The following is a 13,499-nucleotide window of genomic DNA, read 5'->3' as shown; positions in this document are numbered from 1 at the left end:
TGGGGTGGCAGACTATAAACAAGTAAATAAAAAATAAATGAAATGAAAGTCTTTCAGATTGTGCTAAGTACTATATAAAAGTACAGGGTACTGAGACGTACATATACATGTATCCATTTTCCCCCAAAATTCCCCTTCCATCCAGGCTGCCACATAACATTGAGCAGAGTTCCCCGTGTTATACAGTGGGTTAGGTAACCTTTTTGCTCTTAAAAACAATCGAAAACCCCAAGAACTTTTGTTTATTTATTAGTATTTACCGTATTAGAAATTTAAACTGAGAAACTTTTAAAAATGGCTGCTTATAAATTCATCTAAAATAGCAAATTAATTTTAATTTACTTTAATAATATAATAAGCTTATTACATGTCAGCACGATTAACATTTGTGTTTATGAAAAATAATTGTATTATTCAAATAAAAATTAAAGAGTGAAATGTCACTCTTTTTAGACTTTTGCAATCACTTTCATGTTTGAATTGCTGAAAAACAGTCAAATGTTCTCCTCTGCACCCTGTCTGTTGTGATCTGAGGTTTTAGTTGAGCGATGTGAAGAAAGCACAGGAGGAAGACTTTAATACTCGTTTCAGATAACTGTGGAGATTCATTTAAACCTCACCAAAGCTCCACCAGTGGTCGTTTCTCAAAGATCAGTTACAATCTGTGTGCATGTGTGCTCAGTCGTGTCTGACTCTGTAACCCTATGGACTGTAGCCCGCCAGGCTCCTCTGTCCTTGGAATTCTCCAGGCAAGAATACTGGAGTGGGTTGCCATGCCCTCCTCCAGGAGACCGTCCCAACCCAGGGATGGAACCCACGTCCCCTGTGTCTCCTGCATTGGCAGGAGGATTCTTTACCACTGCACCACCTCGGAAGCCCACAGTTAGAATACTGAGTGTGAAACCAACGACCTTGGTTTCAGTGACCTTGAAACCAAACACCAATGACCTTTTCCATACTCCATTAAGTTAAAGTTCCGTGGCCTGTGTTACCCTTTGAAATAAATCTTTTACCATCGTTTTGAGCTGTCATGCGCTAGTCATTCGAAAAATACTAGCTCCCTGAGTTATGCAGATCTTATGAATGTTGACATGGTACAGTACATTATACAATATCAAAATCACATTTGTCAATATCACCACAGTCCCACCAGAGCCTCAGAATTGGGGAGCTAATGAGCTCACAGTAGCAGATGCAAGTTTTCCAAAATTCCAATTTTCACTTGAAAGCTTGAGTTTGATCATTGGCAACAAATTCTGTCAGTTATTTTCCTTGAAATGACAAGTTAACTTTGTTCTTTCTTTTTTTTCTTTTTTAAGAAAATGTCTGCCAAATATCCAAGTCTGAGTAATCGTTATTTGTCAGTGGTTCTTTCAAGTAGAAATGATATCCTATGAAAAAAGTGGCTAATTCGTCTCACAAAAGCAATCGTAGCTGTGCTTTTTCCCAAGGTGACCCCTACACTTCTGTATACAGCAAAGGGCCTTCTGTGTATGTGCTTCCCACCATGTCATGAAGAATGTTCAGAACAGGTAGACTCAGGGCCAAGATTTAATAAAGCTCTCATTTTTTTTATTGCATCACAAAGAACAATCTGAAGTGAAGCTGGTCTTTTTTTGTTTTTTTCTTTTTTAAACCATGAATATATAGCAGTGAAGAATACAGTGACCAGTTAGTACAGATTGATACCACTATTATTCAAACTAAAGCACCAATAGTTTATCCACCAATGCTTTTGCACCATTATCACAAATATCAACCAGTGACAAGGGCAAATAACATCTTCATTTTATTATGAAAGTGGTTTTGACTTCATGGGCCCCTTTAAGCATCTTAGGGACCCTCAGGGGTTCCCTGGAATACAGCTTGAGAGCTGCTGGCTGAAGCATCAGAGTCTTTCTCAGTGAATCATGTCTGACTCTTAGGCTCCTCTGTCCATGGAATTCTCCATGCAAGAATAGTGGAATGGGTAGCTACTGCCTTCTCCAGGGGACCTTCCCAACCCAGGGATCAAACCTGGGTCTCCTGCATCGCAGACAGATTCTTTACCGTCTGAGCCACCAGCGAAGCCCTTGGGTCACGTGGTGACACTCAAATCTGTTATATGGATTCCCCACCTGCCATAAGGGAACTCTTGAAGGAACGGTTTCCCAGGCTTTAGAACCAATCCCATTCTCTTGGCCTGAAACTTGCTACAAAGTGCTATTTATTTTTCCTGTGGGCTTTACAGCTCACTCTGAACTCTTAGAAACCATTACATCAGTTTAGTCATGTCAAACAATGTAAGATCTATAATTTGTAATTCTTTGCCTTGCCAGGCCAAATCCTAGAAAGTGTTACTGAGCAGTGGTGTCCAAGACTGGAGAGTCATTGGAGACAAGTGGTTAAAAAAATATTAATTTCCAGGCCCCACCTCCAGGGCCCAGGAATCTGTATGTTTATTTTGCTTCCCAAGTTATTGTGGAAAAGGCGATCTGGCCCTAGTCTCCTGCCCAGATGTTTTGGGTGTCACTAGCTGGAACCAACTAAAGAGAAACATACATTTAATGGCTGACTGTTTTAGGTAAATACTGACTTGTCGGAACTCCTGAATGTGTGTCCATGTGGCCACCTACATGCTTGGCATTTTTTTGAGCCGGGGTCATCTACCTCTTACTTCATTGATTTTTTTCCAACCCCCAATCTCGTCAGCATGTTTTCCGATGGCCATTTCTCTCTCCTTTTCTTCTTCTTACCAGAGGCTTTGTCATCTCATTGGCAAGATATCGATTAGTTTGTTATTTTTTAAATTCTTGGGGAACGTATTGTTTCACTAAAGTGGTTCGAATGACTCTGTATGCCAGTGTGCACTGACTCTGGGGAGGTGTTAGATGCAAGATTCTGGGATCAATAAACAAGGCTGACAATCTCCGAATAATCCTCTCAGCCTGGGCATGTCTGGCATTCCACAAACGTGTAACATATACACAAACCACATCCACCTTTGACACTGTGAGCTCAGTCTACAGGACTCATTCTATTTTATCCTCATCCATACTCCTGTGGGGCTTTCTTCATGGCTCAGGTGGTAAAGAATCCACCTGCAATGCAGGAGACCTGGGTTCAATCCCTCGTTGGGAAGATCCCCTGGAGAAGGGAAAGGCTACCCACTCCAGTATTCTGGCCTGGAGAATTCCATGGACTGTATAGTCCCTGGGGCCACAAAGAGTCGCACATGACAAAGTGACTTTCACTTTCACATACTTCCGCCAGAAACAGAAATGTGGGACAAGGATCGTTATCCCATTTTGCAGTGAGGAAGGTGAGTTCTAGAAGGATAAAGGAGGGTTCAACCCAGGAAAAACTGGAAGATTTAGGAGTGAGAAAGGATCTTCAAATACAGAGGGCTTGGTATCTGGAGGTGGGACTAGCCCAGTCTGCATTTCCCCAAAGGGCAGAACTATGCAGGAGGCATATGCAGGGGGCAGCAAAATGCAGGAGCTCTATGGGCTTCAGAGCCCAGATCCTTCATTTCTCAACTAGCTGATGCCGGCGAGACACTGACCTCTCTGAGCATCAGTTTCTTCAATAGGACAAGGGGTGATTAGAAATAATCTCTATCCAAAAGCAGATGCTCAACAAAATGGGGCTCAGACGTAGATCTCAGCTCAACCTTCTATCAGAGAGAAAGAACCTTCTATCAGAGAGAGCAGTCCCTGAATACCATGTTTCGCTTACAGAGCAGTGAGCTTCTTGTTAAGAGGAAACTGAGTTGTGTAGGGTGGGAAATTTGACAATCAGAAAATTTCTCACCTCTCCCAATTCCAAGACTCTGATGTGCTCTGGGATAGATTCACATGTTCTGTACTCATCCCTGCTCTTCAGAGATGCTCTCTGCTGCCTCAAAGCATAGACTCTCTGTCCAGAGTGCTCCTCTTTGCCTATCCATTCCTCAGTTTTGATGAAACCTCCCTTTCTCAGAGAAGCATTCCCTGACCTGCCTCCTTCCCCCTACGTTAACTGAATCGCTAACTACACCTTAGCAATCCATACAAGAGCCAAGCCAAGAATACCGGCTTTCTGACTCCCAGGTTCAGTCTCTCTTCACCAGATCTGGTCAGATGTTACAAAACCAAAGTCCAGCAGTAACTCCTACAACCCAGCCAAGTACGTTGCAAAACCATGAGATTTTGAAGCAGCTGCTCTACCTGTTTCAGAAGACCATGACCACTGAGTTCCAAGTTCACTACTATGTATTAGGTTCTTAACACGTGCCAAGACAGTGCCGTTTGCAGGTGCTTGGACTTCCTCAGTGGCTCAGTGGTAAAGAATCCACCTGCAATGCAGGAGATGCAGGAGACAAGTGTTCGATCCCTCAGTTGGGAACATCCCCTGGCAGAGGGGATAGCAACCCACTCCAGTATTCTTGCCTGGAGAATTCCATGGACAGAGGACCCTCGTGGGCTACAGTCCATGGGATTGCAAAGAGGTGGACATGACTGAAGTGACTGAGCGTGAGCATGCAAAGATAATTCACAATAAGTCATGATCTAGCAGCCCAGGCTAGAGGGCAAGACCAATGTTCTTAACAGAAGTTGGGTAAACACATCATCTACTGTGAAGGGAGCTACCTTCTACTCGAGAAGGGAGCTCTAGGCTCGGACCAGGGCCCAGGGAAAGTGTCATTGGAGAGCTGAGACACAAACACACCAATGCTTCCCATTCCTTACAATCAGGAATGTTCTTGCTGTATCTTGCCAGGTCGATGGATGTATTCCTGGGGCAGAACTACAGTTGCTGGGTTTCCATGGCACTGTGATTTATCTTTCAGAGCTTCTGCAGATGTGCAAGACACCTTCATGACTTACACAGTGTATGATGACGTCATCACCATTAAGCTCATTCAAGAGGCCTGCAAGGTTCTCAGTAAGTCCAAATAGGACTTTCTTATTGGGTCCATTTCCGGTGGACCTAGATTTTGATGGGGACACTGTTCAACCCAGTCCACCCTCCTTTCCTTTCTCCTTCCTTCTCCCCTGCTTGGAGCATAGAGTGAGCCAGGGCCTGGAGAGGAAGGAGGGGCAGGTGGCCTCTCTGGCCCCGAGCTCTAGGGGGCTTGCCAGCAGGGAGGCAAGGAAGCCCTCCAGAACTTCCAGCCTCTTTGATAACACCCTTCTTTCAATCCAAGTTAAATTTCCCTTACCCATTCCTCACAGGCAGCATAGCTTTGGGTCATGCTGGGATGGCATTTAGGAGTTTTTGTAGGTGGACACGGCATCAGGATCATCACCTGGCACCTAAGACCCTGGGGCAGATGTGTTGGAAATGTGGGTGAGGCAGGAGCTCAGGGCCTTCAGGCCTGTTCCCGTGCAACCCCCAGAGGGTCAGGAGGCAGGAAGGTGGTTTCTAGCTGTTTCATGATACCCCTGAGGGCCCAGCCAAAGCATCTACCATCCTAGGGACCTCTTTCTGAGATGGTTATAGATTAAGGCCAGGAAGGGCTGATGCTGAAGCTGAAACTTCAAATACTTTGGCCACCTGATGGGACGAACTGACTCATTTGAAAAGACCCTGATGCTAGGAAAGATTGATGGTGGGAGAAGAAGGGGACAACAGAGGATGAGATGGTTGGATGGTATCACCAACTCAATGGACATGAGTTTGAGTAAGCTCCAGGAGTTAGTGATGGACAGGGAGGCCTGGCGTGCTGCAGTCCATGGGGTAGAAAAGAGTTGGACATGGCTGAGTGACTGAACTGAACATCAGCATGACCAGCCCAGCAGGTATGCTCAGGCACACACCAGGGCCCCGCTCAACCCACAGGGACAAGAGGCTCCTCTAGAATGCAGCAGGAATGTGTAATGTGCCTGCGTCAGGTGAGGTGCTGTGTTTATTTCCCCTTCCTTTGAATCTCAGAAGAATTCTCTGATTGAAAAAAAAAAAGCAAATGCGTCAGCCCTAACCTCACACACCTGGACCCAATAGAAAAGAAGGCTTTTGCTTCGATTTTCACATAGCAATGTGATTGACATCTGCATCTCTTCTCCTGTCCCCAGTCAACTCCTGGATGCAGAAAACCCTTCTGGGCATCACCCCTGGGAGAAGCCAGGAGTGTCTGCTGAGCCTGCTGGGGACCCAGTGAGGTTTAGGGAGCTGACATGTGTGATGAGCAGACCCGCCCCAGCCAAGGGTGATCACCTGCTGCCTCTGGTTCATCGGGCCATTTGTCTGAGCCAAGCAGGGTCCAGGGGTGCCAGTGAGAACGGGGGGAACGATGGTGATGGGAGGGAGGAGGAATTCTGGGTACCAACTGGTCCAGCCAGATGTCTGTTAGCTCCCAGTCACTTGTCAACTGCACCCCGTGATAAAACTTGATAAAGTTGTTTCTGAGGCTGAAAATAAGGTGCAAGAAGTAAAATGTGCGGTTGATCCTTCAGCTTCTTGAATTTGGGCTCCAGGGAGCATCACCTCCAAACAGCTTCCCAAGCCAGTGACCCACCTCCCCGGGCAGTGACCCTGTGACAGAGGACGCGGGCGGCCAGCAGGCAGGGCTCCTGAAACCTCCTGCTGGTCACAGTTGAGCGACCCCCACCCAATCCTCTGTCTAAAGCGGCTCACAGGGAGACTTCCTAGAGAAAATGTGGCCCAGTACCTCCTGGTTCACACCCAACTCCTACCCTGTTCTGCCTGTTGCGGGTGGCGGGCTCCCAGAACCCTCTGTCATCATGCAGCCGATGCCGGGGGTGGGGTGGGGGTTTGTGTGGGGCTTGGGCTGTCGAGAGGGAGGTGGGGCGAGAATTTCCTGCGGGAGTCTGACCCCAGGGCGAGCGCTCTTTACAAGGCGCTGGGCCGCCCCCTGGGCTGGGAGCCCGGAGATCGGCTCTCAGATTCAAATCCGCTCCTGAGCAGCCGCACACCTGCCCCAGGTGCCGCCTCTCCATCTTCTTGTTTAGCATACCTGCCCAAGAGATCTGGGGCGGGGGCGGGGTGGTGGTAGTGGTGGTGGTGGTCATCTCCATAAACGTGGCTTCTTAGGTCTTTTACATGTGTGCTTATGATGTTACAGAAGATGTAGAAGGGATAGGCTACCCACTCCAGTATTTTTGGGCTTGCCTTGTGGCTAAGCTGGTAAAGAATCCACCTGCAATGTGGGAGACCTGGGTTCTATCCCTGTGTTGGGAAGATCCCCTAGAGGAGGGAAAGGCTACTCACGCCAGTATTCTGGCCTGGAGAATTCCATGGACTGTATAGCCCATGGGATTGTAAAGAGTTGGACACGACTGAGCTACTTTCACTTACAAAGTTAAATATCAAAGCACACAGGCAGATCCCCTCTTATTCAAACACACACTACCCTATAGACCACATGATCTGCAAAACAGAAACTATCAACTCTTTGCCCTTTCCAGGGAAAGTTTGGTCATCTCATGATCTGGAGAGTGGAGCTGTAGGAAACAGGTATTTTTCAAGATTTTGAAAATCTCTTTTAAATTGAGAACTGCTGTGGACTGAATTGTGTCCACTCTCAAGTTCCTGTGTTAAAATCCAAACCCCCATGTGATGGACTTGGAGAGGGGGCCTTTGGGGAGATAATTGAGATGAGGTTATGAGGGCGGGATACTTATGATGGGGTTAATGCCCTGATGGGAAGAGACACTGAAGAGCTTGTTTTCTCTCTGTCTCCTGTCTGTCTGGCTGTCTCTGTCTTCCCCCACCGCACACACACATAATGTAGGGAGAGAGGGAGAAGCCAGGAGGAGACCTCTCACTAGGACCTGCCATTCTGGCACCTTGACTTTGAACTTCTAATCTCCAGAACTGAGAAAAATGAATGTCTGTTTTAGACCACACACCAGGCTACAGTACATTGCTTAGGCAGTCCTAGCAGACCAGTACAGGAATTCTAATTAGTGTTTGTATGTCCAGAAAGAAATACTACATACCTCTATTGTCACACCCAGGCTGTTTTGGTGACTATGTGTGATTGTGGATGCATTGTGGTGGAGCAGTTCTTTTAGCAGAGAGATCCCATCACATGCCTGCTCCAGTGCACTCACCCTTCCAAACCAACCAACATGTTTAAGGGCAGCAACAAGTGTATAAGACCAACATGTAGGCTGGCTACATTGTGATTTCTAGCCATTGTGATTTCTGTCTGTCTAGCTTTGAAAATCGGAAGGGTATTTTCCTCTTCTTTATCTCAGTAACATCTGTTGGCCTATCCCTGAAAGGGTGTATAGGTATGGTGAGTGCATTTTTCAAATGAAAAGTTGGGATTCAAAATTGAGTAAACACATGTATGAGACTTGGAATCAGGATGACCCTGGGAAGCATTGACTGTGTGGCTTCTCTCTCTTCACATCTATTTATTGATCTATAGGTATAGATAGATATATCTGTCCCAGTTCTCAGTTCAGTCGTTCAGTTGTGTCTGACTCTTTGTGACCCCATGAAGCACAGCACACCAGTCCTCCCTGTCCATCACCAACTCCTGGAGTCTACCCAAACCCATGTCCACTGAGTTGGTGATGCCATCCAACCATTTCATCCTCTGTCATCCCCTTCTCCTCCCTGTCTTCAATCTTTCCCAGCATCAGGGTCTTTACAAATGAGTCAGCTTTTTGCATCAGGTGGCCAAAGTATTGGAGTTTCAGCTTCAACATCAGTCCTTCCAATGAACACCTAGGACTGATTTCCTTTAGGATGGACTAGTTGGATCTCCTTGCAGTCCAAGGGACTCTCAAGAGTCTTCTCCAACACCACAGTTCAAAAGCATCAATTCTTCAGCACTCAGCTTTCTTTAGAGTCCAACTCTCACATCCATACATGACTACTGGAAAAACCATAGCCTTGACTAGACGGACCTTTGTTGACAAAGTAATGTCTCTGCTTTTTAATATGCTGTCTAGGTTGGTCATAACTTTCCTTCCAAGGAGTAAACGTCTTTTAATTTCATGGCTGCAATCACCATCTGCAGTGATTTTGGAGCTCATAAAAAAGCCACTCTTCCCACTGTCTCCCCATCTATTTGCCATGAAGTGATGGGACCGGATGCCATAATCTTAGTTTTCTGAATGTTGAGCTTTAAGCCAACTTTTTCACACTCCTCCTTCACTTTCATCAAAAGGCGCTTTAGTTCTTCTTCACTTTCTGGCATAAGGGTGGTGTCATCTGCATATCTGAGGTTATTGATATTTCTCCCGGTAATCTTGGTTCCAGCTTGTGCTTCTTCCAGCCCAGCGTTTCTCATGATGGACTCTGCATATAATTTAAATAAGCATGGTGACAATATACAGCCTTGATGTACTCCTTTTCCTATTTGGAACCAGTCTGTTGTTCCATGTCTAGTTCTAACTGTTGCTTCCTGACTTCATACAGGTTTCTCATGAGGCAAGTCAGGTGGTCTGATTTGCATTCCCATCTCTTTCAGAATTTTCCACAGTTTATTGTGATCCACACAGTCAAAGGCTTTGGCATAGTCCATAAAGCAGAAATAGATTTTTTTTGGAACTCTCTTGCTTTTTCGATGATCCAACAGATGTTGGCAATTTGATCTCTGGTTCCTCTGCCTTTTCTAAAACAAGCTTGAACATCTGGAAGTTCACGGTTCATGTATTGCTGAAGTCTGGCTTGGAGAATTTTGAGCATTACTTTACTAGCGTGTGAGATGAGTGCAATTGTGCGGTAGTTTGAGCATTCTTTGGCATTGCCTTTCTTTGGGATTGGAATGAAAACTGACCTTTTCTAGTCCTGTGGCCACTGCTGAGTTTCCCAAATTTGCTGGCATATTGAGTGCAGCACTTTCACAGCATCATCTTTTAAGATTTGAAATAGCTCAACAGGAATTCCATCACCTCCACTAGCTTTGTTCGTAGTGATGCTTTCTAAGGCCTGCTTGACTTTACATTCCAGAATGTCTGGCTCTAGGTTACTGTGAGTGATCACACCATCGTGATTATCTGGGTCATGAAGATCTTTTTTGTACAGTTCTTCTGTGTATTCTTGCCACCTCTTCTTAATATCTTCTACTTCTGTTAGGTCCATACCATTTTTGTCCTTTATTGAGCCCATCTTTGCATGAAATGTTCCCTTGGTGTCTCTAATTTTCTTGAAGAGATCTCTAGTCTTTCCCATTCTATTGTTTTCCTCTATTTCTTTGCATTGATCGCCAAGGAAGGCTTTCTTGTCTCTCCTTGCTATTCTTTGGAACTCTGCATTCAAATCTTTCCTTTTCTTCTTTGCTTTTTGCTTCTCTTCTTTTCACAGCAATTTGTAAGGCCTCGTCAGACATCCATTTTGCTTTTTTGCATTTCATTTTCTTGGGGATGGTCTTGATTCCTGTCTCCTGTACAATGTCGGTATAGCTATAGAGGTACCAATATAGATTCAGATACTGGGGCTTCCGGTGGCTCAGCTGGTAAAGAATCTGCCTGCCAGTGCAGAAGATGCAAGAGACATGGGTTAGATCCCCTGGAGGAGGAAATGACAACCCCCTCCAGTATTCTCGCCTGGAAAATTCCATTGACAGAGGAGCCCATGGGGTCGCAAGGAGTCAGACATGACTGAATGTGCATGCATGCACCCACCATAGATATATATAAATAGTATCCACCTACTGGGTGGGTACTAGGTCTTTAGAAAAGCCTTTGGAATCAGATAGGTCTGGGTGAATGTGTTGTCTGTCTGTCTGTCTATCTTCCATAAATCAGAGAAAGCAAGGCCCTGATGGAGGAGAGAAGTCTGCAGGAAGGTCATTTCATCATTTAACCAAAAGACACTGGTAACTCGAGACAAACTCTTCCCTTAGACAAAGGATAAGCGCATGCTCCATTACAAAGTACTAGTTAGTACTTTGCCTTCCAAACGGGCTCCAGAATGCCATCTCTCTACCTTTAAGCAATTGTTGGGACTTTTCCAGGCCACTCTGCCACTGCATAGCTCTGTGCTTTCTAATTAGCATAATTCAGGAAGGCACCAGATGGCAGGTTGAGCCTTGCATAAGAATTGTTCTGTGTATGAATAAGTGCCTACTTAGTGTGTAAGTGGGTTATTAGTGATCTGAAGTGACAAAATTCAAAACAACACACCACAGCCATTTGGCACAGCTGTGCCCGTCTGGACTTCACCCGCTAAGAAACCAGCAGTAAAACGCATTTCAACAGTTAGCCATCAGCAAGTGCCAACAAGCCTTCTCTGCACCTAGCTCTTTAAAAAGAAAAGGAACAACATTACATTTTACAAGGTCCTGAAATCAGGCGTTATCATTTGATCTTTACTGTGACTCTCTGAGGTGGAATAAACAGCCCAGATCCTGCAACCAACCAAAAATGGGTGTCCTGATGCCCAGGCCAGCACTGCAGCCCGTGGCGGGAGGAGCAGTGGACTGGGTGGGCATGAGATCTCTTGTTTTTTTTTTGTTTTTTTTAACAGTATTTGTTTTTATTTATTTGTCTGTGCTGGGTCTCAACTGTGACATGTGGGATCTAGTTCTCTGACCTGGCATGGAACCCGGGCTCCTGCATTGAGAGTTCAGAGTCTTAACCTCTGGACCGCCAGGGATGTTCCTGGCAAGATCTTTGGAACTGGTCAGTCCTGGGTGCGCTCCCTGGCTGCATCATCCCCTAATAGGGTAACCTGGGGCAAATTCCTCATCGGTAAACATTGCTGGTACCTACAGCACCTACATGGGGTGGTTATCCTAAAGATGAAGTTTGACAGTGTGAGCAAAGTACCTTCCACTCAGCAAAGCAAGCCTCTCCCTCCTGAGCCCAACTGGTGGACCCCTTGCTGGGCAGACTGCTCTGCTCCAAAGCTCACCAGGAAGCCGGCAGCTCATACCAGGCATGAGTGAAGCGGCACCTCGGCTGTAGACAGTCTCCCACCTGAGCTGCCTGCATCCATTTCCCAGTCTTTTTTTTTTCTACTATCTGATAAACATATTGCTGTACCAGGAATCAACCGCCCCCCCCCCCCCCGCCCCCCAATTAAGAATCTGTTTCCTCCTTGTGGGGCTTTCCTGGTGGCTCAGTCAGTAAAGAATCTGCCTGAATGTGGGAGACATGGGCCCAGTCCCTACGTCGGGACGATCCCCTTGAGGAGGGCATGGCAACCCACTCCAGTATTCTTGCCTGGAGAATCCCATGGACAGAGGACCTGGTGGGCCAAAGTCCATGGGGTCGCAAAGAGTTGGACATGGTTGAGTGACTAACACTTTTACTTTTTCTCCTTGTAACCTACGGTACCAACATGGAGAGCTGTTCCTTTTTTTTCTTTTTTGCCTTCTATTTTTTGGCTGTGGCTTGTGAGATCTCAGTTCCCCCACCGGGGATCGAACCTGTGCCCCACCCATTGGAGTCTTAACCATCTGGACTGCCAGGGCAGTCCCCCTCTCCCTTTCTTAAAGGCCTCTACCTCCTCACAGAAGATTTTCCCATCCGTTATCTCATGCCTGGTTGAAGTAATATGATTGAGAAGAAGAGTGCTCTAGAAGAATTGTTCTTTCCAAGTATCTGAAGCTTATTCCTTTGGATACCCACGCTTTGCGGGGAAAAGACCCATTTTCAAAGGAAAAATCTCAAAAATGCGTGGCAGTCCCTTCTCTGTCTTGTGGAAAAGCACGTGCTTTTCTGGGTGCCTTGGGTGGGTCCCCGTGAAGAGCAGCTCTTGTCACTTGTTTCTGGGTGATGGGAGGCGAGCAGAGGTTGTGGGGGCCCTTTACCCAGAGAAGGCCCATGCGGGTGGCGGCGGCTCTGGGCCCCCACTGGGCCTTAGCAGGTGTCCCCTCCCACCACCCACCGTGCGCATCCTACCTCTGCTCTTTCTGGTCCCTTGAGCTGTCGCCCAGCAAGCAGTAAACACTTCCTGGTGATGCCAGAGAGCCAAGCTTGTTAAGTCAGAAAGTTTGAGCTTATATATCATTCCAACTGAAAAGCTTCCCAGAAGGCCCTACAGCTCTCTCTCTCCTGGGAAGCCAAGCACAGACACTTAGTGACTGTTATTTTCCTGCCATCAAAGAACACTTCTATTTAAAAAAAAAAAAAAAAAACACTTTTTAATAGAATTTTTCACACCCCCACACACAAATCAAGAGAATCGCACACTGAAGCCCACATCCCCTTCACCCAGCTTCAACCTGTATTCATATTTTGCCAATCTTGTTTCTTCTCTGTGGTTCCTCCACCCTTATTTCTGGTCTTGTTTCTGCTGGAAAATCTTCAAGCGAATCTCAGGTTTCCCATAATTGTACCCGTAAATATTTCAGTATAAATCTCTAAAAAGATAAAAAGATATTTTAAGGCATAATCATAATGCCCTGATTCTACCTAGCAAAATTCAGAATATTCCAGAGACGCGAGAGCCAGTTGTACCTCAGCTGGTGGTGGAGAACGGTGGTCGTCTGATGTTAGATTTCCTAAGGTTTTTTCAGGACAATCAGTGAAACCTTTTTACTTTGACATGATTTCAAACTCACAGAAGGATTGTAAGAATAGTACAAAGAATTGCCGTACGCTCTTCATCCA

The 13,499-nt window shown here is 46.0% G+C and overlaps 1 protein-coding gene across 1 annotated transcript in view; it reads left to right on the top strand.

Moving 5' to 3' along the window:
• The first annotated feature begins 4,838 nt into the window (after nt 1–4,838).
• LOC133049402 (guanylate cyclase soluble subunit beta-2-like) overlaps nt 4,839–13,499 on the top strand; it is a 46,693-nt gene continuing 38,032 nt past the window's right edge. The window contains exon 1 of the mRNA XM_061133387.1: nt 4,839–4,905. Within this exon, the coding sequence (XP_060989370.1) occupies nt 4,839–4,905 (67 nt within the window). The remainder of the gene's footprint in view (nt 4,906–13,499) is intronic.

The sequence above is a fragment of the Dama dama genome, chromosome 30, assembly GCF_033118175.1.
Source record: "Dama dama isolate Ldn47 chromosome 30, ASM3311817v1, whole genome shotgun sequence".
In the NCBI taxonomy this organism is placed as follows: domain Eukaryota; kingdom Metazoa; phylum Chordata; class Mammalia; order Artiodactyla; family Cervidae; genus Dama; species Dama dama.
The sequence above is the reverse complement of the archived record's forward strand: the minus strand, read 5'-3'. Positions and strand labels throughout refer to the sequence as shown.